Source organism: Pongo abelii, chromosome 20 (genome assembly GCF_028885655.2).
Source record: "Pongo abelii isolate AG06213 chromosome 20, NHGRI_mPonAbe1-v2.0_pri, whole genome shotgun sequence".
NCBI classification, from domain to species: Eukaryota; Metazoa; Chordata; class Mammalia; order Primates; family Hominidae; genus Pongo; species Pongo abelii.
Window position 1 is genome coordinate 9852678 of NC_072005.2, and position 25558 is coordinate 9878235.

The window sequence follows — 25558 nt, forward strand, 5'->3', positions numbered from 1 at the left end:
TTATTATTTATTTGAGACAGAGTCTCGCTCTGTCGCCCAGGCTGGAGTGCAGTGGCACGATCTCAGCTCACTGCAACCTCTGCCTCCTGGGTTCAAGCAATTCTCCTGCCTCATCTGAGGCAGGAGACTGGGACTACAGGCATGCCCCATGATGCTGGTTAAATTTTGTATTTTTAGTAGAGATGGGGTTTTACCACGTTGGCCAGGCTGGTCTCAAACTGCTGACCTCAAGTGATCCACCCTCCTCGGCCTCCCAAAGTGCTGGGATTACAGGCGTGAGCCACCGCGTCTGACATTTTAAAATTTTTTGTAGAGACAGGGTCTCCCCTATGTTGCCCAAAATAGTCTTGAACTCCTGACCTCAGACGATCCTCCAGCCTTGGCCTCCCAAAGTACTGAGATTATAGGCACAAGCCATCATGCCTGGTCCTGGCACTTCTTTTCAAGACAAAAATAACGTGATAGTAGACACTGAGGCAGTGTGGCACTATAAGTGTGGCTACACGAGCCCAGCCTCAAGAGTCAGACCGACTACATTTGAATTTTGATTGATCCTTAGCAGTGGGATTTCAGCCTCTGCGACCCTCAGTTTCATCCTCTAAAAATGAGCACTACAGTCTCAATGAGATCATGCAATTAGAATAGCAGGATGCCTGGCACATAATGTTATTTGCTGTATTCTTCTTCTAGGTTTGAGTAGACAGGAGACCAACTGTCCCTCTTTTCCCCTGGCCACAGTTCTTTGTGTCAACCTTGCTCCTGTCTTGTTTGTTTTTTAAATTTAATTTTTTTTTTTTTTTGAGATGGAGTTTCACACTTGTTGCCCAGGCTGGAGTGCAATGACGCGACCTCAGCTCACTGTAAACCCCACCTCCCAGGTTCATGTGATTTTTTTGCCTCAGCCTCCTGAGTAGCTGGAATTACAGGTGCACGCCACCGCACCCAGCTAATTTTTTTTAGTAGAGACAGGGTTTCGCCATGTTACCCATGATGGTCTTGATCTCCTGACCTCGTGATCTGTTCGCCTCAGCCTCCCAAAGTGCTGGGATTACAGGTGTCAGCCACTGCACCCGGCCCTGAATTTCTTCTTATACCACTCCTCCCCCTAGTGGTGGGCATTAATACATTCGAGTGACTCTCTGGAATAACCTAGAGTTTTTATCATATGGGGATAATTATATGTTCTGTAATATTTATATGCCATTCCATAGTTTGCTTTTCTATGCTTTTTTTTAATTATTATTTTTTATTATTATTTTTTGAGATGGAGTTTTGCTCTTTTTGCCCAGGCTAGAGTGCAATGGTGCAATCTCGGCTCACTGCAACCTCTGCCTCCCAGGTTCAAGCGATTCTCCTGCCTCAGCCTCCCAAGTAGCTGGGACTACAGGCACGAGCCACCACACCTGGCTAATTTTTCGTATTTCCAGCAGAGACGAGGTTTCACCATGTTGGCCAGGCTGGTCTCAAACACCTGAGCTCAAGTGATCCGCCCGCCTCAGCCTCCCAAGGTGCTGGGATTACAGGTGTGAGCCGTTGGGCCAGCCATGATTTAGCAATTTTGAAGCTACTTTTGTGTGTGTGGGTGTGGGCACATGGGCCCATGTAATACACACAAACAGGGTTGAACAAATAAGTAAACTTGTAGATAATGAGAGCTGGGTGTCTCACTGTGGAGAAGGAAGTTACAAATAAAACAGGAGATGGGAGTGCTTAAAATGAACCTTGTAGGACTGGATTTGGAGGCATCAGTCTGAATTCATGGTTTTTGTTTAACAGATATACTGATACATATAGATGTGTGTATACATATGTATATTTCCTTGCTCTATCCACTTAGAGGGACCAGAAACAGTGACACTCCAGGAGCAGTGAGCACCCATCCTGGAACATAAAAAGAACATTAGTGGGAAAACAGGATTGGGGGGAATTTGTGGTTTAGTTAATAGTATTATATTGATATTGGTTTCTTAGTGTTGATAATTATATTATGGCAGGGTTTCTAAGCTTTGGCATTGTTGACCTTTTTGGGTTGGATTTTTTTTTTTCTTTTTTTTTTTAGACAGTGTCTTTCTGTGTCACCCAGGCTGGACTGCAGTGGCATGATCTTGGCTCACTGAAAGCTCCACTCCCGGGGTTCAAGCAATTCTCCACCTCAGCCTCCCGAGTAGCTGGGATTACCTGCGCCCGCCACCACACCTAACTAATTTTCGTCTTTTTAGTAGAGATGGGTTTTCACCATCTTGGCCAGGCTGGTCTTGAACTCCTGACCTCTTGATCCACCCACCTTGGCCTCCCAAAGTGGTGGGATTACAGGCGTGAGCCACCGTGCCCAGCCTTTTATTTTTATTTTATTTTTATTTTTTGAGACAGAGTCTCACTCTGTCACCCAGGCTGGAGTGCTGTGGCAAGATTATGGCTAATTGCAGCCTCTTAACTCCTAGACTCAAGAGATCCTCCCACCTCAGCCTCCCAAGTAGCTGGGATTACAGGCACGTGCCACCACACCCAGTGAATTATTTTTGTAGAGATGGGGTCTTGCCATGTTGCCCAGGCTGGTCCCCAACTCTGGGCTCAAGCGATCCTCCTGCCTTGGCCTCCCAAAGCCCTGGATTACAGGTGTGAGCCACCATGCTCAGCTCTTGGGTTGGATAATTCTTTTGGTGGGGGCTGTGCCTTGAAGGATGATAGCAGCATCCTTGGCATCTAATACTAAATGCCAGTAGCCAGTAGTATCTCCTGTTCCAAAATGTCTGAAGATGTTGTAACAACCAAAAATGTATCAAGATGTTGCCAAATGTCCCTTGGGAAACAAAATCGCTACTGGTTGAGAATTCTGTTCTATTATTTATTTAAGACGCTAATATTAGGGAAGGTTGGGTGAAGGGTACATGAAAACCCCACTGTTTTTGTAACTGCCCATGTCTAAAATTATCTTTATAAAAAGTATCTTTTTAATATTATGCTAATACTTGTAAAAAACAAAATGTCCTAATAAAACTTAAACTTTGTTTTTTGAGATGGAGTCTCACTCTGTCACCTAGGCTGGAGTGCAGTGGCGCAATCTCGGCTCACTGCAACCTCCGCCTCCCAGGTTCAAGTAATTCTCCTGTCTCAACCTCCCGAGTAGCTGGGATTAAAGGTGCTCACTACCAGGCCTGGCTAATTTTTGTATTTTTAGTAAAGACAGAGTTTCACCATGTTGGCCAGGCTGGTCTCGAACTCCTGACTTCAGGTTATCCGCCCACCTCGGCCTCCCAAAGTGCTGGGATTACAGGTGTGAGCCACCAAGCCTGGCTTGAGTGCTTTATGTGGATTAATTTATTTAATCTTCACATCAAACAGAAGGATGTATTATTGCTTATCCCCACTTTGCAGATTGGGAAACCAAAGTACAGAGTAACGTTAAGTAATCAGTTCAAGGTCACATAGCAAGTGTCAGTGCCAAGCTTTCAATCCAAGTCTGGCTCCAGACTTCTCTTAGCCTTCTACTGCATCCTGCGTCTAATTTGTTGTGGGCAGGTTTCCCTATGAGTTCACTTCACTGAGCCTCATTCTTTTTAACGGTCACATAGGGTTCTATGCTAGGTGAACTGTAGTTGCACCCTTTGCTGTCAGTATCTTCAGCTCCCATATCTACCCACAGTTCCCCAACTCTGGGTCCCCAAATACCTCCCCTGTGTCCCACGGGCTCTGCAGACTCTATTTTAAGTTGGCTAAAACTGAGCTCATCTCCTCCCACCTGCACCTCCTCCGTGTTCTTATATGAATGTCAATGTCGGCACCCACTGGTCACCCAGGATGGAGGAAGGAGCCAGACTGCGAGGGAATAAAGGTAGTAAGCAGGTTCCAAAGGACGTGGAAGGCGTTTGGGTCCAGAGCCTAGGGAAAAGTTGAGCCCTGCATAAAATAAAAGAGGCTGGATTAGCTTTGGACATCTGGGGGAAACAGGTGGGAAGAGGGAGGATGGAGGAGCCAAATTTAAGCATTGGGCACTTAGGTGCTCATCTCCAAGGCAACTGCATTGCTATGGCAACAGCAGAGGCAGCACCACCCCGCCCAAGTACCTCCTCGACCGCCGTTACCTCCGCACCAGTCAGACTCTTCCGCATGGGAGGGGTGGGGGCTTGCGGACCTCCGGGAACGGCTCAGGCAGGCGGGAGTTGCTGCAGCATTAGCCAATCCATAAGCTCTATCCCGCCTGGGTGGGCTCTGCGGCGACGCGCGCCAAGAAGGGGTCGGGAGTTTTTTGGCGCTCGCTAAAGGGCGTTGAGAAGGGCGGGCCCGTGTCGCTTCGGACCACTCAGGAGCCGAGGAGAGCGAGTGGGCGGGGCCAGGCTGAGGCTGACCGGGGGCGGGGCGTAGGGATAACGTGGGAGGGTCCGCCCAGCCTCTCTTCTACCCAATAGAAGGCCAGAAAGCCAATCCGGACCGTTGGGGAGTCCAATGGGCGTCGCCTCCAGGCCCCGTTGCAGAGCGCGTCTAGCCAATAGGCAGCGGCGGCGGGCGGGCGCGGGTGACAGGCGGCGCGGCTGAGGCGGAGCAGGCGCTGCGGCAGGAGGGAAGATGGCGGACGAGGAGAAGCTGCCGCCCGGCTGGGAGAAGCGCATGAGCCGCAGCTCAGGTGCCGCGGGGGTCGGGGCTGGGGCGGGACCGCGCGGGCCCGCGTAAGCAGGTCTCGAGCTCGCCCCTTGGGCGCAGCGGCAGCGCTGCCTCCCTCCCATGGGGTCCTGGCTCCTCCGCGTCGTCCCCGGGGTAACGGCCCCGGCCCGCCCTGTTGTGGGGACTGCGAGCCTCAGGAGCCACCGGGAAGCCTGAGGAAGCTGAGGCAGGGGGCTGGGCGGGTGAGGGTCCGGGGAGTCCGGGGCGATGGCCCTGGCCCTGCCGGCCCGGCCGATACCTCTCGGCCTAATGCACCTGACGCCCCGGGGGGACGTCTCTGCATCTTGCTGGGCCCGGGGGCACCCCTGGGAAGGAGACACCCCAGTACCCTGCAAAGGGCGTAGGGTGTTGCCCGGCCTTGGGTCCACAACCTACCCCTGCTAACACCCCTACTGTGTACACCTAATGCTGAGTCTGCGACATCGCCGGTGACATTCTGCCAGATGATGGCCCCTGTGCTTAGGTCCGATTTAAGGGTTAGCCACAATGATAATATTGCCGGTAACAGGGCATGTTTGTCTCTGTGTCAAGCGCTTTAAGTTCTCTCTGAATTGCCGCAACTCTGGGAGCCGGGTAGTTATTACTTCCATCTTACCAGCAAGGAAACTGAGGTCAGAAAACTGAAGGAACTCGTCCAAGATCATTCATTTCAGGGGCCGGGGGTTGGATTAGGACCTAGGCAGTTTGCCTCCAAATCCCCCTGCCCGTGTCACTGCAAACTCCTGAGGAGCAGGCCCAGCATCTGTGGGCAGGTCCCGAGTCGCTCTGCTGCCTCTAGAGCCCATAGCAATCGCATTTGCAGTAATAATTCTCCTTGGTTGAGTGCCAGGTTCTGGTGAACGGTTTGGATACATGGACTCTCCTCATTAACCCCATGAGGTTTGATCTCCTTATTCTCTATTCACCATTTTTCAGATGAGAAAACTGAGGTGCAGGGAGATTAGAGCCCATTGCCAAGGTTTTAGAGTGAGTCAGTAGCTCAGCTGCATTTGCACCTGGAACCCGCGCTCTCGCCCACCCTGCTCTAGCCCTGGCCTGTGGCTGGGACCTCCAGCATAAACCGGATGCTCTGCCCAGCTCTGGGCCCATTTCTGCTGTTTCTGCTCAGTTCAACCCTGATGGCTTCCTTTATGGGTGACACTCCATGTCACCCAGGCGAACTGTCAGCCTTTGGAGTGGCACCCAGTAGAGTCTTTACTTCCAGCTTCTTGTTCACAGTCTTCACGCCTTCGTACCCGTCACTCCCTGGGTAACATCGGGCCACCAGTAATGCTGGTTGCTAGCTCTGCAACACCGTGTACGGTGTAGTAGCTAAGAGCAGAGCTTTCGGGTGTGAAGTACCTGAGTACAGTTCCTGCCTTCCTCTGTGTGTTCCTGGAACAGAGTAAACACTCAGGAAGCGTTACCCATTGCTGCCATTCCCAGAGATGCAAAAGGTGAGGCTTCCATTTTGCCATCTATACAATGGAGATAATAAAGGCTATCCCACTCTTAATGTGTGCCAGTTTCTGTCCTAGGCATTTTGCAGATGTGTGAGCTTATTTAGTGCTTTCTTCTTCTTATTTCTGGAGATGGTCTCACTGTGTGGCTCAGGCTGCATTGCAGCCTCTGCCTCCCAGGCTTAAGCAATCCTCCCACCTCAGCCTTTCAAGTAGCTGAGACCACAGGCGTGTGCCACCACCCATGGCTAGTTTTTTATTTTTTATTTTTTGTTTGTTTATTTATTTATTTATTTATTTTGAGACAGAGTCTCACTCTGTCGCCCAGACTGGAGTGCAGTGGCATGATCTTGGCTCACTGCAACCTCTGCCTCCCGGGTTCAAGTGATTCTCCTACCTCAGCCTCCCGAGTAGCTGGGATTACAGGTGCCTGCCACCACATCTGGCTAATTTTTGTATTTTTGGTAGAGACGAGGTTTCGCCATGTTGGCCAGGCTGGTCTCGAGCTCCTAACCTCAGGTGATCCACCTGCCTCAGCCTCCCAAAGTGCTGGGATTACAGGCCTGAGCTACTGCGCCCAGCCAGCCTGTTGTTTTTGTTTTTGTTTTGAGACAAGAGTCTCACTCTATCGCCCAGGCTGGAGTGCAGTGGCATGATCTTGGCTCACTGTAGCCTCCACCTTCCAGATTCAAGCAATTCTCCTGCCTCAGCCTCCTGAGTAGCTGGGATTACAGACATACACCACAACGCCCGGCTAATGTTGGTTGGTTGGTTTGTTTGTGACGGAGTTTTGCTCTTGTTGCCCAGGCTGGAGTGCAGTGGCACAATCTCAGCTCACTGCAACCTCCGTCTCCCGGGTTCAAGCGATTCTCCTGCTTCAGCCTTCCCAGTAGCTGGGATTACAGGTGCCTGCCACCATGCCGGGCTAATTTTTTATATTTTTAGTAGAGGTGAGGTTTCACTGTGTTGGCCAGGCTGGTCTTGAACTCCTGACCTCAGGTGATCCGCCCACCTCAGCCTCCCAAAGTGCTGGTGCAGGCGTGAGCCACTGTGCCTGGCCAATGTTTGTTTTTTTTTTTTTTTTAATGAGACAGAGTCTTGCTCTGTCGCCCAGGCTGGAGTGCAGGGGCACGATGTCAGCTCACTGCACCCTCTGCCTCCTGGGTTCAAGTGATTCTCCTGCCTCAGCCTTCTGAGTAGCTGGGACTACAGGCGTGTACCTCCATGCCCGGCTACTTTTTTGTATTTTTAGTAGAGATGGGGTTTCACCGTGTTAGCCAGGATGGTCTCAATCTCATAACCTCATGATCCACCCTCCTCAGCCTCCGAAAGTGCTGGGATTACAGGTGTGAGCCACCGCACCCGGCCCAATGTTTGTATTTTTAGTAGAGATGGGGTTACACCATGTTGGCCAGGCTGGTCTCTACCTCCTGACCTCAGGTGATCCACCCCACCTTGGCCTCCCAAAGTGCCAGGATTACAGGTGAGAGCCACCGTGCTTAGCCCTTTTTTAAATTTTTAAAAATTATTATTTAGTCCTTTCAATGACCCTAAGGTAGGAACTGTTATCTCCATTTTACAGGTGAGAACACCGAGGCCCAGGGAAGGTAGATCACATTTGAACCCAGATTCAGATTTGAATCCAGGTGGCCTGGCTGCAGAGTGCATGGTTTGAATCACTCCCTGTCCCCCAGCTTCCTCTGTTCCATCACCCTGGGTTATTTTCCTCCTTGAAGTTATCAGGGATTGATACTATCCTGTGTTTCGTTTGCTTGTTTAGCACCTGTCTGCTCTCACCTAGAATGTTAGCTCTCTAAGGGCAAGGACTGTATCCTGCCACATTGGCTCATGTCTGGAGAGCTTGTGGCACATGGTGGATACACTATGGATTTGTTGAATGAAGGCACCCCCTGCAAGCCAGGCCCTTACCCTGGCTTCTGGCTGTGGGCCCAGGTGGTGTCCTGGGAGCACAACCCTAGCTGAATTCCTGCCTGCCCTCCCCTCCAGGCCGAGTGTACTACTTCAACCACATCACTAACGCCAGCCAGTGGGAGCGGCCCAGCGGCAACAGCAGCAGTGGTGGCAAAAACGGGCAGGGGGAGCCCGCCAGGGTCCGCTGTTCGCACCTGCTGGTGAAGCACAGCCAGTCAAGGCGGCCCTCGTCCTGGCGGCAGGAGAAGATCACCCGGACCAAGGAGGAGGCCCTGGAACTGATCAACGGTGAGCAGGGCGAGGGCAGGGGCTTGGGAGGGGGTCTTCTCCCAGGTGAGCCTTTGTAGAAGTCACATCAGACCCTTCACCCCAGCTTGCTCAGCTGCCAGGCGTGTTGTTGGCCAACACAAAAACGCCAGTGCATGACCTGACCCTGACCTTCACAGCAGCCATTCTCTTTCTTTTCCATCTGGCATTTGAGGGTGAGCCAGGTAGGGGCAGAGGACCCAGCCTGGGGGCTGGCAGACATGGGTTCAGGTAGTAGCTGTGCCTCTGTGAACTCTGTGACCTTTGGGAGGGGACTCATGTCACCTCCCCTAGACTCAGCTTTCTCTGTAAAATGGGCATCCTCTGAGGACCACTGTGAAGGTTCAAGGGAATAAGGCAATGGATTTTGTACAGTAGGCCCTCAGTCTGTGGGAAGTGTTGTCAATAGTAATATCATCCACTAGGGGCCTGAGTCACAAACATAGGTGGATCCAGAGAGAGCAATCAGAAAGGTAGTGAGTGCATGCAGGGCGCGGTGGCTCACGCCTGTAATCCCAACACTTTGGGAGGCCTTGGAGGGCAGATCACCTGAGGTCAGGAGTTCGAGATTAGCCTGGGTAGTATGGTGAAACTCCATCTCTACTAAAAATACAAAAATTAGCCAGATGTGGTGATGTGTGCCTGTAATCCCAGCTACTTGGGAGGCTGAGGCAGGGAGGCAGAGGTTGCGGTGAGCCGAGATTGCACCACTCCACTCCAGCCTGGCTAGCAAAGCGAGGCTCTGTCTCAAAAAAAAAAGAGGCAGTGAGTGCCAGCAGAGCTAGTGAGTTAATTCTGACCTAAGGGAGGAAGCTATTCCCTGCTCTGTTCTGTGTTTCCTCTGCAGTCTGGCACCAGGGTGGCAAACTTTAAGGGCCAGATGGTAAATATTTTAGGTTTTGTGAGCTATGCAGTCTCTATCAGCTCTGCTTTGTAACTGGATAGCAGTCATAACCAATATGTAAGCAAGCACATGGTCATGGCTGTGTGCCAAGAAAACTTTACTATTTACAAAATCAGGGAGGATTTGGCCTGCAGGCCATCATTTGCAGAGCCCTGTCTAAAGCTGTCCAGTTTGGCTGCCACTCCCACCCTATGCAGGAGGATCACTTGAGCCCAGGAGTTTGAGACCAGCTTGAGCAACATAGCAAAACCCCGTCTCTCAAAAAATAAAAAAATTAGCTGGACGTGGTGGTGCACGCCTATAGTGTCAGCTACTTGGAGGACTGAGGTGGGAGGATCCCTTGAGCCCAGGAGGCAGAGGTTGTAATGAGCCGAGATCACGCTACCGCATTCCAGCCTGGGTGACAGAGCAAGACCGTGTCTCAAAAATAAATAAGATAATATCAAAAATTGGTTTCTCAGTTGCACTGGTCATACTTTAGCTGGTGGCTGCCATCTTCGACAGCGGGAATATAAAACATTTACATTCTTGGCCGGGCGCGGTGGCTCATGCCTGTAATCCCAGCACTTTGGGAGGCCAAGGCAGGCGGATCACGAGGTCAGGAGACCGAGACCATCCTGGCTAACACAGTGAAACCCTGTCTTTACTGAAAATCCAAAAAAATTAGCCTGGCATGGTGGCGGGCACCCGTAGTCCCAGCTACTTGGGAGACAGGCAGGAGAATGGCATGAACCCGGGAGGCAGAGCTTGCAGTGAGCCGAGATCGTGCCACTGCACTCTAGCCTGGGCAACAGAGTGAGACTCCGTCTCAAAAAAAAAAAACCACACATTTCCATCTCTGCAGTAAGTTGTGTCTGACAGCCTTTCTCAGAGTCCCCAAACCTCCTCGGCTGTCCCTACTCCAAACAACCCATCTCTCAACCATGCCCAGACAGCCTGGGTTGCTATGCAGCTCTGCCAGGTCCTGGCTGTGTGATCTTGAGCAAGTTACTTAACATCTCTGGGCTTCAATCTTTTTCTCCTTCTTCTTTTGAGACAAGGTCTTGCTCTGTCACCCAGGCTGGAGTGCAGTGTTCATAGCTCACTGCAGCCTCAACCTCCTTGGGATCAGGTGATCCTCCCACCTCAGCCTCCCAAGTAGCTGGGACTGCAGGCTCATAACACCACACCTGGCTGATTTTTGTATTTTTAGTAGAGACAGGACTTCACCATGTTGCCCAGGATGGTCTCAAACTCCTGGGCTCAAGTGATTCTTCCACCTCATCCTCCCAAAGTGTTGGGATGACAAGCATGAACCACCGCCCCCAGCTGTCAGTCTTTTTCATTTATAAAATTAGTATTAGAGTAATAAGACCCACATCACAGGGTAGTTGTGAGGACTCCTGGCTAATACAGTAAAGCGGGAGTAACAGCTCTTGGCATTGGTAAATGTTGTGTCATTGTTAGTGGTCACTGTCATTGCTGTTGTTGGTTGTGGTAGCACAGGGCCCAGCACAGAGTGCACACTCGGTCAGTATTGGCTGTTGTTTTACTCTCTCATCATTTGGTCCAGTTGGCCTGTAGGATGTTATTACACATGCACACCCCCAACATGGCATCTAGCACAGGAAGTGCCGCCGGTTAGTCTTATATGTAAGCATGGTAGAGAGAAGCCGAGTTCTTGCACAGAATCTTGAAGGCTGATTGAAGAGCCAGCCTCCTGACCTCTGAGGGCAGGGACTGGATCTCTGTCTTTCCCCTGTATTCCCATCCTGCCACACAAAGCCTGGCCCAGAGTCAGCCCTCACAGCCTTGTTTCGTGAGCCAGTAGGAAGCAAGAAGGATTCCTGGCACAGGACGGGGCAGAAGTAAAGGCCTAGGACTAGGATGTACCCAGGACTCTGGGGAAGGCTTTGCAGGGAGCGGGGGGGTGGTGAGACCCTTCACGGGCAGGTTCCAGCCAGGTTGAGGAGGGTCCTTGTCAGGTGAGGAGGTTGGGTTCTTTCCTGGAGGCAGCAGGACATATGTGGCTATGTGGGACCAGGAGAGGAACCCACAGTGCTCTGCTTTCAGCAGAGATCTGTGAAGCTAGAATGTCAAGGGCCAGGGAAGCTGGAAGGCCCAGAACCTTCAGAGGTTCTGCTTGTCCCAGAGCAAGAGGAAGTGGAGGGAGAAGCCAGGAGAGAATTGCAAGATGACCCTTCGGGTCCTCCCAGCTCTAGTGGTCTCTGTTCTGAGGCTTCCGGACCCCATAAGAGTGAGCAGGAGGAGCAGGCATTTGGGGATGGAGCAGCATGAGGTGGGCTCCTGGGGGTCAGCAGAGCAGCCAGGCGCAGGACAGAGCTGCTCCAAGCAATCCTGGTGAGAGCTGGCAGAAGGCTGAGGCCGGTGGGGATAGTGAGGAGGGCATGGGTCTGGGTGTGTTGGGCGAGGGTGTCTCCCCCATCTCTGGGTTGGACAGGCGAACCTGGTAAGTAGCCAGGCCCTGAGGCCTCGCCGTAGGTACCTGCAGATTCTGGAATGTCAGCAGGAGCCTCGCCTGCCCACCTGGTGGAAGCTGTGGGAGGAATTGCAGCGAGAGGCGGTGTGACTTGAATTTGGGGGCTGGAAGTGGAAGAAGAAGTGAGAGGGAGCAGACCCAAGAGAGATTCAGGAGGCAGGATAGAGAGGACTGGGTGATGGATTAGGTGGGCAGGGGTGGGATGTCTGGGGGAGGGTCAGGGCAGAACAGCATGGCCCATCCTGGGCTCATACAGGGCTGGGTTTCAGTGCCAGCTGTGTGGTCTTCATTTCCTGAGCCTCAGTTGCCTCATCTGTAGAATGGGGAAAGGGTGGCTATGAGGATCCAGGAGCGATGGGCTCAGTGGCTGGTGCGCTCTGCACGGCAGAGCCTCAGCCCCAGTCATTCGGGTGTGGACGGTGGGGGAGCTGAGGTCAAGTCAAGGCCTCTGCTCACGGGCAGCCCCTGCTGCCACCCCACAGCCCATAGAAAGAGTTCTGGATAGGACCACAGGAGGCCTGGTGGGCTCAGCACACAGACGATGACCTTGGCCCACGACCTCCCTCTCCTGGTATCCTCCTGTCTGAGACGGTGCTGGGGCAGATCTCCTCAGAGGTCGATAGGAGGGTGCAGTGAGGTGGCCCCGGCCGAGGTACACTTGGTAACAGATCCTCTTGTGCAATGTCGGTGCAGGCATCGGGCACCTGGGCCTCATTTTCTCTTCCATGAAGTGGATGTTTTCCCCTCGAGGGTTCTTGCCGGGTGATCAGGAGATCATGATTTGGGCAGCTCACTCCCCAGCTGGCAGCCAGGCTAAATCTCATCAGTGCCCATTTAGATCTGGTGCTCCGTCCTTGCCCCGAAGGGAAAGGCTGCCTGCAGAGAGAGCCGGGACCTCCACATTTTCTGCTGAGGCTCCTTTTCCCAGCATTGGCTCCTCTGCAGCTGCTGGACCACAGCCAGAGGCTGTCAGAGATCCAAGGGAGTCATTGTCAGTGTCCTTGTCTAAGGAGGATGGGCCGTGGAGAAACTCTCCCTGCCCGCTCTCCGCCCAAAACTATTGACAGCCATCCCTCACATGCCCAGGGCCTGGAGGGTCCCAGCGAGGCTGAGACTAATAGCAGCCGTCCTACTCACATACCCATCCCAGTATCCAGGTCAGTCCCTTTGCCCTGGGGTCCTCAAGGTCACTGGCACCCTTCCAGCCTGCTGGCTTTGGGCCGGCCTCTAGTCCCTCCTTCTGGATCTTGGTCTTCTCAGATCTGACCCTGTCACCTCTTTCCCCGACCAGGCCCCTTCCCCTCTGGTGCCTGGGTAGCCTGGGGGAAGTATGCTGGAAGCAGTGTAATGATCTGGCAAGGCAGAGGAGACAGCACGTCTCGAAACATTGTTGGGGTCAAGGACTACCCCATTTGTTCCCTCACTCCCACCTAGGTCACTGAGGTACATTAGCTTGGACTGTTGTAACAAAATATCACAGACTGTGTGGCTTAAACAACAGTCATCACTTTCCACAGTTCTGGAGGCCAGAAGTCCACTATCCAGGTTTCCTCAGATTCTGTTCCTGGCGAGAACCCACTTCCTGGCTTGTAGACAGCTGCCCTCTCACTGTGCACTCACAAGGCATTCCCCAAGTGCATGTGCACGGAGTGAAGGAGCACGAGCTCTTTGGTGTCTCTTCTTATAAGGACACTAATCCTGGCCAGGCGCAGTGGCTCATGCCTGTAATCCCAGCACTTTGGGAGACTGAGGTGGGCAGATCACCTGAGGTCAGGAATTCAAGACTAGCCTGGCCAACATGGTGAAACTCCATCTCTACTAAAAATACTTTAAAAAAAGTAGCCAGATGTAGTGGCGCACGCCTGTGATCCCAGCTACTCAGGAGGCTGAGGCAGGAGGATCACTTGAACTCGGGAGGCAGAGGTCACAGTGAGCTGAGATTGTACCACTGCACTCCATCCTGGGTGACAGAGCCAGATTCTGCCTCAAAAAAAAAAAAAGGGACGCTAATCCTGTTGGATCAGGGCCCCACCCTTATGACCTCATTTAACCCTAGTTACTTCCCCGAAGTCCCCATCTCCAGATGCAGCCACACTGGAGGTTAGGGCTTTAACACACGAATTTGGGTTGACACAAACATTGAGTCCATAATGGATGGGCAGTTTGGATCTGTCAGGGGCCTGCTCTGCAACAGCCACTGCTTAAGCAGTCACTGATTCACTCCTTGGAACAGGCTCCAACGTGGGAGCAGCGGTTACCCCATTTTACAGGCCAGTTGAGTGAGGCTCCAAGAGGTAAGGTCACCTGCCAGACTCGCATTGTTCAGGAGCAGCAGAGGTAGGATTTGAACCTGATGGAGTCTGGAGTCAGCACCCATAACATGTCCTCCTGGACCTTGGGAATACACTGTGAGCAGGCTGGCTGCGGTCTGCCAGCACAGACAGGTGCCGTTCTGTTTTGCATACAATTTCAGGGGGTCCTGAACACCTTGAAGCAGGTGGAGGCCCCTGCTGCAGACTGGGAGCTCCTGGAGAGGCCACCCTGTGTCTGTTCTAAGCTGGAGCCACATCGAAACAGGATGGGGCTCCAGCACCCGACAGTCCCCATCAAATTTCATGGGTTTTGGTACAGTCAGGCAAGGCTGACACATTGTCTTGGAGGAGGCCCAGGAAGTCTGGCCTTAGGGTCGCAGCCTGAGTTTCAGGCAGACAGAGCATGAGATTCCAGCATTTCTGCTTCAAGCCCCATGGTAGATCCCTGTCTCCCTCCTTCCCCATGGCCTATTTCTGTCTCATTTATTCATGAACTTCTTGAACATTCATGAACACCTGTTTTGTGCACGGTGCTGGGTTCTGAGGGTGCAGCAATGAACAAGGCCAACCCAGCAGCCTCCATTCCTGCACTGTGAGGCGGGCAAGCAACCCACCAATAGGATGGTAGTAAATGCAGCACCCAGGGGGAGGCACCTCACACAGTGGGGGATTAGGGGAGGCTTCTGGGGGAGACCAGAGGATAGCTGGTGAGTTTCAGGCAGGACAAGAGGCTTAAACCAAGGTCTGTGAGGCGGGAGTCGGAGGATGTCATTGTCGGGGGGTCAGGTACAGGCTGAGCTAACAAGACACACAGGACCAAACCCCTCAAGGTCAGCCTCACAGAGCAGGAACTCAGGAAGAAAGTGGGTTTTTTTTGTTTTTGAGATGGAGTTTTGCTCTTGTTGCCCACGCTGGAGTGCAGTGGCAACGATCTCAGCTCACTGTACCTTGTACCTCCCGGGTACAAGAGAAAGCGCTTTAAAAAGAAATCATTCCAGCTACTTGCGAGGCTGAGGCAAGACGATTGCTGCAGCCCAGGGGTTTGAGGCCAGCCTGAGCAATATAGTGAGACCCCATCTCTGCAAAAGGAAAACAAAAACAGTCATTGCAGGCTCCCATCATAGCAGAAGATTTTCCAAGAGAGCTGGCAGGTCAGAGGCAGATCTGGGTGATATGAGCTATTGGGGTGCCAAAGTGTGGCTTTTATTTGTTTGTAAGCGATATGGCTTGCACACTATGTGTGTGAGAGAGGACAACTTGGGCGGGCTGTCCAATTTCAGGGATCCCTGTGGCTGTGTCCCCAGCCCTGGCCTCTGGGGCTGTGGCAAGGTGATGCTTGTTCAGGGCCTGGGCCTGGCTCCTCAGATGCTCAGTGCCTGCAGGCTGTCCTGCTTCCCCGAAGCAGGTGGGTACCCCTGGGGGCACCGTGCGATCCCCTGGCTGGCATAGTAGTCCAGACAGAAGGGGGGACAGGGGACTCCAGTGCTCTGTGCCTAAGGCCAAGGAGATACCTAGAAGTTCGGGGAGAGGAGGGGTGGGAGGGGGTCCTAGCAACATCTTGTTTAAGTCAGAGTCACTGGTGGATGTGTCTGGCACAGAGGAGGACCCCGTGGCAGCCCTGGAAGCGGGGCACTCTGATCAAACCAGGGCATCATGGGCAGAAGCCTCTGTAATATGCCATCCCAACAGAAGCTGGGGCCCTGTATGGCATCAATGTGCCTGTCAGACCAGGACACGTGGGCCGGCAGGGCCAAGGATAGGGAGAGCAGAGCAGTAGAGGCTGTGTCATCCCTGGGATGCAGTCCCCATGGAGGGGAAGAATGATGACATCAAGGGACGTTGGTCAGGGTCCTGCTCGGTGCCGGGCACTATGCTGCATGTCACAGCCACTGGCACAAGACTGTTAGGCGGAGAGGCAAAGGGATGTCAGGGCAGCAGGTCGTGGTGACATCCAGCTCAGATACCAGGATACTGGTGGCTGCCATGACGTGCAGCCAAACAGGGAGCTATGGCTGTGCTCTCACGGTGGTACCATTTCCACTGCGGTCCCAAGCAGGTCAGAGTGTGAGACCAAGGGGCCCCGGGGACACTTGGATCAGTCCAGTGTGTTCAGCAGATGCCACGGTTGGGTGTCCAGGCCTCCCAGCACTGGCTAGGTCACCCAGCAGTGTTCCCGTGGCTCTCCGACAGGCCAGTGTGTCAGCTATGTATGTCCTGGGCAAGTTGGCCGGCAGGTGTGTCATGGCCTCATTTAGGTCAGAAGGAGCAATGGGTAGAAGTGTCAGGGTGACGTTAAGAAACCCCCTACTGAGTGTGTCAAGGTGACCCTCACGTTGGAGAGAAGAACTGGTGTCCCTGGAGAGTGGCTGCCAGGCCATAGGGTACACGGGGCAGGTGCAGTTCACCCAGAGGGCTGCCCTGGCTTGCTGGGGCTGTCGCACCACTGGCCTAGGGAGGACACTGGAAGGGATGCCCGTTTGTGTCAGAGCAAGAGGAGGATTGGGGTAGGGCAGGCTTTGGCCCATGGGCACCTTCCTGGGGGTGGCCTGGAGTCCGGAAGGCGGTAGGCCATTCCTCCCGACCTGGCGCATGCACAAGAGTGCACACACACACTTGCTCACACACAGTCACACACACACACCACGTGCACACACACGCAGCCCTCCCCACTTGGCTTCCGAAACATGAGTCACTCAGATGCTATTCTGCTGCTGTCTTGCCCCCTCTGCCGGCAGCCCTGTTCCTCCTAACTCCACCAGCCCTGGCCTCCCCCGCCTCCTGGAGAGTCAGAGCTGATGGGCTGGTTTGGGCCACACAGGGTGGGGCCACCCTGAGTTCTGCCAGCATGCAGAGTATAGGTGGGGAGCCGGGAGAAGAGCTATGTCACCTGCCTCTGGGACCCTGGGGCTACAGCCCACGAGTGTCCCTTGCAGAGCCCACCAGGGTGCCTTGGAGGCCCATCCCAGTGCCAGGCTATTCTTCCCAGATGGGACAGCTGAGGCCACGGGCTGCCGTGGCAGTGCTGGGCTTTCTCTGGACAGCTCTCCCACCTCTGCCCAGGCCCTGGGGGCCGAGCCCCCTGCCTGGGTCAGCCTCTCCCTGCCTGCTGCTCTCCTCTGACCTGTCCAGCTTGGATGTAGATTTTCCCTCACATGTGTGTGTGTGTGTGCATGTGTGTGTGCTGGCGAGAGTGACAGCGGGAGCAGGGATGTGAGACCTGCAGGGTGGCAGGGCTCATGGATGTCTGGCGGGGTGCGTGAAAGGCACCTCTTCTTGGGTGTGGGTGAGGACAGGTGTGACTACACATGCAGGTATGCGTGAGGAGAGGGGTTGTGGGGAGCATGTGCGCCTGTGGGGGGAGGCTTTCCGAGTGAAGTGCTGCGTCCCCCGCTGGCCAGCTCTGGAGTCCTCCATCCTGTCTGGTCAGGCCCCCCAGCCCCTGACCTGGCACTCCCATTCCGTTCCATGTCCACAGGCTACATCCAGAAGATCAAGTCGGGAGAGGAGGACTTTGAGTCTCTGGCCTCACAGTTCAGCGACTGCAGCTCAGCCAAGGCCAGGGGAGACCTGGGTGCCTTCAGCAGAGGTGCGCAAGGAATGGGCCCCACCAGGTCGGGGGACCCTTACCACCCTGAGGGGTAGAGGCCAGGAGGGTCTGGGCACTGGGCTCCCGGGTGCAACACAGGTCTTCGGGGTCCAGCAGGTGGCAGCACAGCCCCTTCCTCAGGCTTCAGAGGCTGCTCTGCTGGGCAGGGCCAGGGCCACACAGGGAGGGGGCTGCAGCACTTTCTTCCTGGCATCATCTCTACCCCGGGGGGCATGGTCTTTTGTGTGTCTGTGCACAGATGTCCTCATCCCAGGCCCACCAAGTTAGGTACGTCCTGTCCTCTGCCTCTTCCTTTTTGTGGTTTAAGGTTGGGGGCCCTGAGAGTCCCAGGGCATGTCCCCCAGAATCCCTCTCAAAGGTGGGGAAACCAGGGGTGAGAGGAGGTAGCCCTGAGTTTAGGCCTGTCTGGCCAGGACAGTGGAAATCAGGGACAGAGGGGACTAGGCCTCCTCCTCTTCTTCCTCTTCAGTCCTCGGGATCTGCAGAACATCAGGGAGAGGCCAGGATGGGTTGCAGGGTGTGGTGTGCAGGTGTCTTAGCGGGGCGGGGCGGCAGCATTGGGCCGGCAACTGCCCACCAGCTCCGAGGAGGCTGGTGGGACAGATGACGTGGCAGGGCTGGGAACCGGGCCCAGGGAGACAAGTTCACCACCGAAGTGGCCCCTAAATGCATGGCGGCAGCCACAGCCCTGCCTGCCATCCTTCATGCTGTCCTCGGGCTTCCCAGGGCCTCCTTAATGGCCCTGCCACCCCCAGCTGGGCCGCCGCTCAGCACCGGCAATAAATGCAGTGACGGATGAGTGTGGACGAGTGTGAGGCTCAGCGCAAGCGGGAGCCCCATCTGTCGCGCGCCTGCCCTGCCTCATCCTGGCCTCTGCCAGCCCAGCCCTGACACCCCCACCGTCCCTCCTGGCTCCCAGGTCAGATGCAGAAGCCATTTGAAGATGCCTCGTTTGCGCTGCGGACGGGGGAGATGAGCGGGCCCGTGTTCACGGATTCCGGCATCCACATCATCCTCCGCACTGAGTGAGGGTGGGGAGCCCAGGCCTGGCCTCGGGGCAGGGCAGGGCGGCTAGGCCGGCCAGCTCCCCCTTGCCCGCCAGCCAGTGGCCGAACCCCCCACTCCCTGCCACCATCACACAGTATTTATTGTTCCCAAAATGGCTGGGAGGGGGCCCTTCCAGATTGGGGGCCCTGGGGTCCCCACTCCCTGTCCATCCCCAGTTGGGGCTGCGACCGCCAGATTCTCCCTTAAGGAATTGACTTCAGCAGGGGTGGGAGGCTCCCAGACCCAGGGCAGTGTGGTGGGAGGGGTGTTCCAAAAAGAAGGCCTGGTCAGCAGAGCCGCCCCGTGTCCCCCCAGATGCTGGAGGCAGACTCGAGGGCCGAATTGTTTCTAGTTAGGCCACGCTCCTCTGTTCAGTCGCAAAGGTGAACACTCGTGCAGCCCAGCCATGGGCCCTCTGAGCAGCTGTGCAGCACCCTTTCACCCCCAATTAAACCCGAAACCACTGCTCTGCTCTCCTGTGTCTCATTTCTCCTCAGGGAAGCATAGTGGGGAAGATGTTGCGGGGAGGGGATCATGGCCCTCCCATCCTAAGGGTCCCAGCTGCAAGTTCTCCCCCGAGGCTTCCCTTTGCCCTGGGCCAGGGGGTGTCCCAGCAGCTGGCTCTTGGGGACATGGGCACTGTCCAGCTGCCCAGCACCCTGAGATCTGCTTCCCTGCCATCTCAGGGGCTTCCGGAAGGTTCGTGGGTCCAATCCGGCACCTGACCCAGCACCCACTGCAGCTGCAGTTACCATGACAACAGGGCCCTCCTGGACTGGAGGGGGCTCCTGCGGGGAGGGGGATGGGAGCAGACACGGCTTCTAGTGCCTGAAGGTGGAGCAGAGGGAATCCTGGGGTGGGTGGTGGGGAGATGGGGTCCCCTGCCAGTGTGGGGGCTGTGGATGTGGCCTGCCTGACCCCCATCCCCTGTTCAGTCGGGGGGCTGTGGGTCTGATGGAGAAGTGGTTATGCCTGCATGCCCTGTTCCCCCTCCACTTGATGGGGACCAGCCCAGATTGCGAGGGTGCCTGGCTGGCGGAGCTTAGGGACCTGAGCAACTAAAGCCCAGCCCCAGGGGACCTCCCCTCCCCCAAGCGCTGAGTTTCTAATAAAGGCCAAGCCTCATAAACAATCACCTGCGCCCGCTCCCATCTGGCTGGCTTCGGGAGCAATCGCTCATTCGCCTGCTGCCTGCCTGCCGAAGCGTTTGTCATTAGGAAGGTTTAATGGGTTTCCTCTCAGCTCCAGAGGGCTGGGGAGAGCCGGCTGCATGGATACACCGCCAGGCAGAATGTTCTCCCATCGCCTGGTGGAGGGGGATTGGGAGTGAGGCAGCCGTGCCACCATTCACACCAACAGTTGGATGTGGGGTTGGGGAAGTGACTGCACCCCTCCTGGAACAGTGGAGGCCCTGGGTCTGGAAGGATCGGAAATTAGTAGCTGGGGCCCAGAGGGTTTGCTGAGTTCCACTCCAAGGTGAAGAATGGGCTTTGTGTCCTGACTGTCAGCAGCAGGGCCCAGGGAAGGCTGTGCATCATTCTGTGTGGGAGCCGCTGCCCCCCACCCTTGTGTGTGTGTGTGTGTCTGCGTTTGCCCAAGAATGTGTGGGGCCATGTGACTGGTTGTCTCTCTGTGTCCTATGCGTTTTGGGAGTCCTCCGGTTCTGAGTGTGACCACCTGCCCCTCCAGGTACCCCCTTCCCTTGTCTGTCTGTGCAGTGGCCAAAACCCAAATGAGAATGTCGCTGTTAAGTAAACATGCCTCCAGATCCCCCTTCGGGGCCGGTGATTCATTATTCAGCAGCTGCGCATTCCCTCACCTCCCACCCACCCCCACCTGCCTAGAACCAGGGCATAAATCCAAGGCCTTTAGGATGGTGACAGTGTAGTCTTCCCTAGTGCCACTTACAGGCACCTCCCAGGCCAGACCCACCCCAGGGGGTCAATCTCTACGTGCCCCTGGCTTCTGTGGCCGCTGGGCAGGGCTGGAGCAGGTCACCTTGGGGTAAACGGGATTACTGCCCCAGGGCAGGAGTTGGCTTCGCTGTGCCCACGTCCATGATGAGAGGGGAAGTCAGTGAGTTAGCAGTGGATAGCCGAAGATGCACACACACACACACACACACACACACACACACACACAGATTGATCCTGGCCTGGGAAGTGTTAGTCTGCCTGCCCATCCTTGTTTGTAACAAAAGCCACAAACTCAAAAGGAGCTCTGAGCCTGTGCATGTGTGTGTGTGTGTGTGTGTGTGATCTCTCTGAGGACCTGGTACAGATGTGATGGACACACCCACACCCAGCCCTAATCACGGTGTGAGAATATGGCTCCCCAGCACTCAGCGTATTGTGGACAGATTGTGGACCTCAGCATCCTCAATTCTCCACCTTACTTTGGGAGAATCCAGTATCTAAGACCGATAAACTACCTGGTCCCCTCACCGTGGAGACTCTCTGCCTCCAGATAAATGTAAATTGGGGTGGGAGTTGGGGGGATACAGATTTTCTAGGTGTCCCGGCTTTGTGCTGCTTTTCATTTCATTTTTTCAGCAGGTACAGAGTAAAGTGCCTCTCCACGTGCTAATCTGGGAATGAATCCTTTTTCCGATGTCAAACATATTCACTTAAATGGAAATTAATTGCTTTTCTTGAGGATTTCTCTAAAAATTGGTTTTAAATGAGTACATTAGGCAGTCCCATTTATTATTCATTGGTTTCGTTCCCAATATGGCCCCAGTATCCGAGTTCCCGGAGATGCCAGCACGGAGCGGAGATGATTTAATCAGGGAAACCATTAATTAGAGATGCGGAGAGCCTCCCCCAGGAGGAGTGGGAGCGCCCCCTTTGCAGCCTCAGTGGGGTGGGGGTCTGGGCCAATGGGGCTCTTTAAATGATGTTTCTGCTCTGGGTTCAATAGGGACCAACCATTGGGGTCAACATGGGGCAGGATCACCTGGGCAGCACCCCCTACCTTCATTCTTGGCCCCTCAGCCCCAAGGGTGACGCTCCTCACCTTTCTTGTACCCCTTCCAACTAGCCTGGCTGCACCCCTTAGGTCTGCCTCACGCAGGCCTTCAGACAGGCCTGGCTCGTATAAAGTCCTCATCTGGTTCTTCCGCTTCTGTGATTTCCCCTCCCCTGCCTTTAGCCAGATCTCTAAGGCTGCTGAGGACTTAGCTTCTCCTTTTTATTTTTTAAATTGAGACAAGGTCTCACTCTGTGGCCCAGGCTGCAATGCAGTGGTGCTCATGGTTCATGGCAGCCTCGAACTCTTGGGTTCAAGAGATCCTCCCACCTCAGCCTCCCAAGTAGCTGGGACTATAGGCGCACACCACCATGCCTGGCTAATTTTGTAAAATTTTTTTAGAGACGAGGTCTTGCTATGTTGCCCAGGCTGGTCTTGAACTCCTGGGCTCAAGCAATCCTTCCACCTCAGTCTCCCAAAGTGCTGAGATTACAGGCATGAGCTGCTGCATCCAGCCTACTCCTAGTTCAGTCCCTTCCTGTCTCCCTCATACTCTTCTTTCTTGCCTCCAAAATTTCTTGTCTTTTCCTCTCCTTCCCCTCCAAGAGTTCTGGTCCCCCATCAAGGGCTGTCCCTGCCCAATCCCTCTTCCAGGCAAACAGGCTCCAGGTGTGGGGTATGAGTGAGTGTGTTCAATTGAAGGCACCTGAGTGCCCCTTTAGGCTGTTTCTAGCTTTTTTGGGATTAGTTAACTTGGCACAAATGTGACTCATTTAAAAATGATTTTTGAAATTACAAAGCAACAAGAGAAAAAAGAAAATGGAAAAATTCATCGGGGCCCTACTCTTTCATACTCAGCTTCTTAAAAGCCAGCTCAATTGTTAAAAACCCATTAAAAAATTGCCAGACTGGCCGGGCTCAGTGGCTCACGCCTGTAATCCCAGCACTTTGGAAGGCTGAGGGGGGCGAATCACTTGAGCCCAGGAGTTCAAGACCACCCTGGACAACATGGCGAAACCCCCATCTCTACTAAAAATACAAAAATTAGCCTGGCGTGGTGGTGCGTGCCTGTAATCCCAGCTGCTCGGGAGGCTGAGGCACGCGAATCGCTTCAACCCGGGAGGTGGAGGTTGCAGTGAGCTGAGATCATGCCACTGCACTCCAGCGTGGGTGACAGAGCAAAACTGTCTCAAAAAAAAAAAAAATCCAGACCTCTTAGTAATGCATCAACAGTGATTGGAGAGTGGCAATCCAGTGACAGGAGAATACTCATTTGAGGCCAGTTTTCATTGTTGTGCTAGAATTCTCGGTTGTTTTGATCAAACTGCTTTTAAATGAATTGCTTTCGATCAAAACAACTTTGGATTGGGTCTCCTCACCCATCTCCCCAAAGGGCTGGCCCTGGGGAACCCCTTCCCCCCAGTTCACTTAAGCTCGAGTCATGGAATAAGGGGATCCTCACTGGAGATGGGTCTCTAGGCTTGGACTTCTGGGCCATCTCCACCTCTGTCGACATTGGACACACACAGTCACCGAAGCATCAAATGTCAAAGGTCCTGTTTATTCCGGCAAACCGGAAAGAAAAAGTGTAAATAAAAAAAGAAACAGATCCATGCACTCAACTCCTGGGGGTGGGGGTGGGGGTGGGAGTAAGGGATAAGGAATGGGTGGGAAGCAAGGAGGGAGGGGTGGAAGGACAGAGAGAGTGAGAGACAGAGAGAGGCAGAGACAGGGAAAGAACTGGAGAACTAGAGCCATAAAAAGAAAAAGACATCCATAAAAAGGCAGAAAGAAAGAAGTGGTGTATTAAAAGCAGAGATCAATAAAGGAGAAGAGGGGAAATTGAAAAAATAGAAATACACAGGCAGAGAACAAAAGCCCAGCAAAAAGGCGGGGAGAAAGGGCGTGACAGAGACAGAGAGATCACCCTTGAGGGACACAGGCAGAATGAAAAGGGCCCCCAGCCCCCGGAGGCCCCCCAGGCAGCAGCCCGAGCCACAGCATTGGCTCAGGGGTCCCCAGAGGTGCTGATGACGTGAAACAGGGTGACATTGTAGAGCACCTGGTGGCCGTTGTTCCAGGTATAGAGGGCGCGCTCCCGGGGGTTGTAATCCAGCATCGAGATGTGGGAATACTGGTTGTGGAAGGGCACGTCCGTGTACTCGTAACTGGACGTGTTGGTAAAATAGGCGAAGTAGACCTTGGCCCCAGCCAGGTGGGAGTTGGTCACGTAGAGCACACCGCAGATCATGAAGGCCTCGCCGGCGCTGCGCTTGGGGTAGCCGGTGTCCCAGGACCGCATGACCTCGAGCGTGTGCGGGTCCAGCCGGCTGACCACGATGTTGCCCGCGTTCTGGTTGGTGGTGTACACAGCCCAGAGCCCGCTCTCGTCCACCATGAAGTCCATGTCGGAGAAGCCGCCCCAGGAGTAGGGGAAGGTGTTGTTGTAACCGGCGCCCGGGAGGCTCCTCTGCACCAGCACAGAGCGTGAACGGAAGTGGTATTTGACCACCACGTTGCTCTGGTACTTGTTATAGAACAGGGAGCCATTGTACACCACGTGGCCCGTGCCCGCCCATGGCTGGGGCAGCAGGTGCTGGATAAAGTTCTGGCCTTTGATGAAGTCTCCCAGGGTACGGAACTCCAGGACCCGGCGGCCTTTGTAATAGCCATCCATGTACCAGACCTATGGGAGCAGCCGCTGGTCACTGGAGGGAACCACCACCAATGACCCAAGGGTCCAGCTACAGCCATTAGAGATCAACAGTCACTAAGTGGTCATTAGTCATGGGAACTCTGTTGACCATTCATTACCAGTTATGGCCCTAGTGTGACCATGATCATCTCCTGGTGACAGCATTAACCATGGGCAGTGAATTCAAGTGACATCTTATCACTCAATGGCTGTCCAGTGACCACTAACCACCCAATATCCAATGACCAGGGATTCCTGGGCCCAGTGAGTCCCCAGGGGCTGCAGTTTCTTGGGGAACTGCATGGCCCCAGTAGGACCACAATCCCAGTGAGTGCTATTGGTCTCTTTTTTTTTTTTAAGTAATTTTTTTCTTTTTTGAAATGGAGTCTCTCTCTGTCGCCCAGGCTGGAGTACAATGGCATGATCTCAGCTCACTGCAACCTCCGCCTCCCGAGTTCAAGCGATTCTCCTGCCTCAGCCTCCTGAGTAGCTGGGATTACAGGCGCGTCCCACCATGCCCGGCTAATTTTTGTATTTTTAGTAGAGACGGGGTTTCACCATGTTGGTCAGGCTGGTCTCGAACTCCCGACCTTGTGGTCTGCTGTCTTGGCCTCCCAAAGTGCTGGGATTACAGGCATGAGCCACCACGCCTGGCCTTTTTTTTTCTTTTGAAACAAGGTCTCACTGTTTTTCCCAGGTTGGCGGGCAGTGGCACAATCACAGCTCACTGCAGCCTCGACCTCCCAGGCTCAAGCAATCCTCTCACCTCAGCCCCCCGAATAGCAGGGACTACAGGCACAAGTCACCACACCCAGCTTATTTATTGTATCTTTAGTAGAGACAAGGTCTCTCAATGTTGCCCAGGCTAGTCTCAAACTCCTGAGCTCAAGTGATCTGCCTGCCTCGGCCTCCTAAAGTGCTGGGATTACAGGCATGAGCCACCGCACCAGGCCACTATTGATCTTAAAACAGACCCTAAGTGGACAATGCTCCATCCCAAAGGACCCAGGGAACTGCAGCCCCTGGGGACTCACTGGGCCCAGGAATTCCCTGGTCATTGGATATTGGGTGGTTAGTGGTCACTGGACAGCCATTGAATGATAAGACATCACTTGAATTCACTGCCATGGTTAACTAACCCCTGTCACCACGAGGTGACTAGGCGTGTCATCAACATCATCGTTGTCATCATGTTAACTAGCATTTGTTGT

The 25558-nt window shown here is 54.1% G+C and overlaps 2 protein-coding genes across 4 annotated transcripts in view; one reads left to right on the top strand and one right to left on the bottom strand.

Moving 5' to 3' along the window:
* Nucleotides 1-4416: 4416 nt before the first annotated feature.
* PIN1 (peptidylprolyl cis/trans isomerase, NIMA-interacting 1) lies at nucleotides 4417-19150 on the top strand. 2 transcript variants are annotated; one of them, XR_008516388.2, is made up of 5 exons: nucleotides 4417-4621; nucleotides 8106-8318; nucleotides 17507-17617; nucleotides 18558-18779; nucleotides 19001-19150. XR_008516388.2 is itself a non-coding variant. In XM_002828638.5 (4 exons), exons 1-4 carry the CDS (start codon nucleotides 4564-4566, stop codon nucleotides 18665-18667), a joined length of 492 nt encoding a protein of 163 aa, XP_002828684.1. In that variant the 5' UTR covers nucleotides 4417-4563; the 3' UTR covers nucleotides 18668-19150. The 2 variants fall into 2 exon arrangements, 1 of the variants encoding a protein (XP_002828684.1); XM_002828638.5 differs by having other exon boundaries at nucleotides 18558-19150.
* A 4042-nt stretch (nucleotides 19151-23192) lies between these two features.
* Nucleotides 23193-25558, bottom strand: part of OLFM2 (olfactomedin 2) — an 83539-nt gene continuing 81173 nt past the window's right edge. For both annotated transcript variants that reach the window (XM_024237059.3, XM_054539622.2), the window contains exon 6: nucleotides 23193-24338. In XM_024237059.3, the coding sequence (XP_024092827.3) occupies nucleotides 23661-24338 (678 nt within the window). In that variant the 3' untranslated portion in view covers nucleotides 23193-23660. The remainder of the gene's footprint in view (nucleotides 24339-25558) is intronic.

Coding starts and splice junctions, on each gene's coding strand:
- PIN1 (XM_002828638.5), top strand. CDS start 4,564: ATGGCGGACGAGGAGAAGCTGCCGCCCGGCTGGGAGAAGCGCATGAGC. Junction 4,622..8,105: donor GCGCATGAGCCGCAGCTCAG/GTGCCGCGGGGG, acceptor CCTCCCCTCCAG/GCCGAGTGTACTACTTCAAC. Junction 8,319..17,506: donor GGCCCTGGAACTGATCAACG/GTGAGCAGGGCG, acceptor CCATGTCCACAG/GCTACATCCAGAAGATCAAG.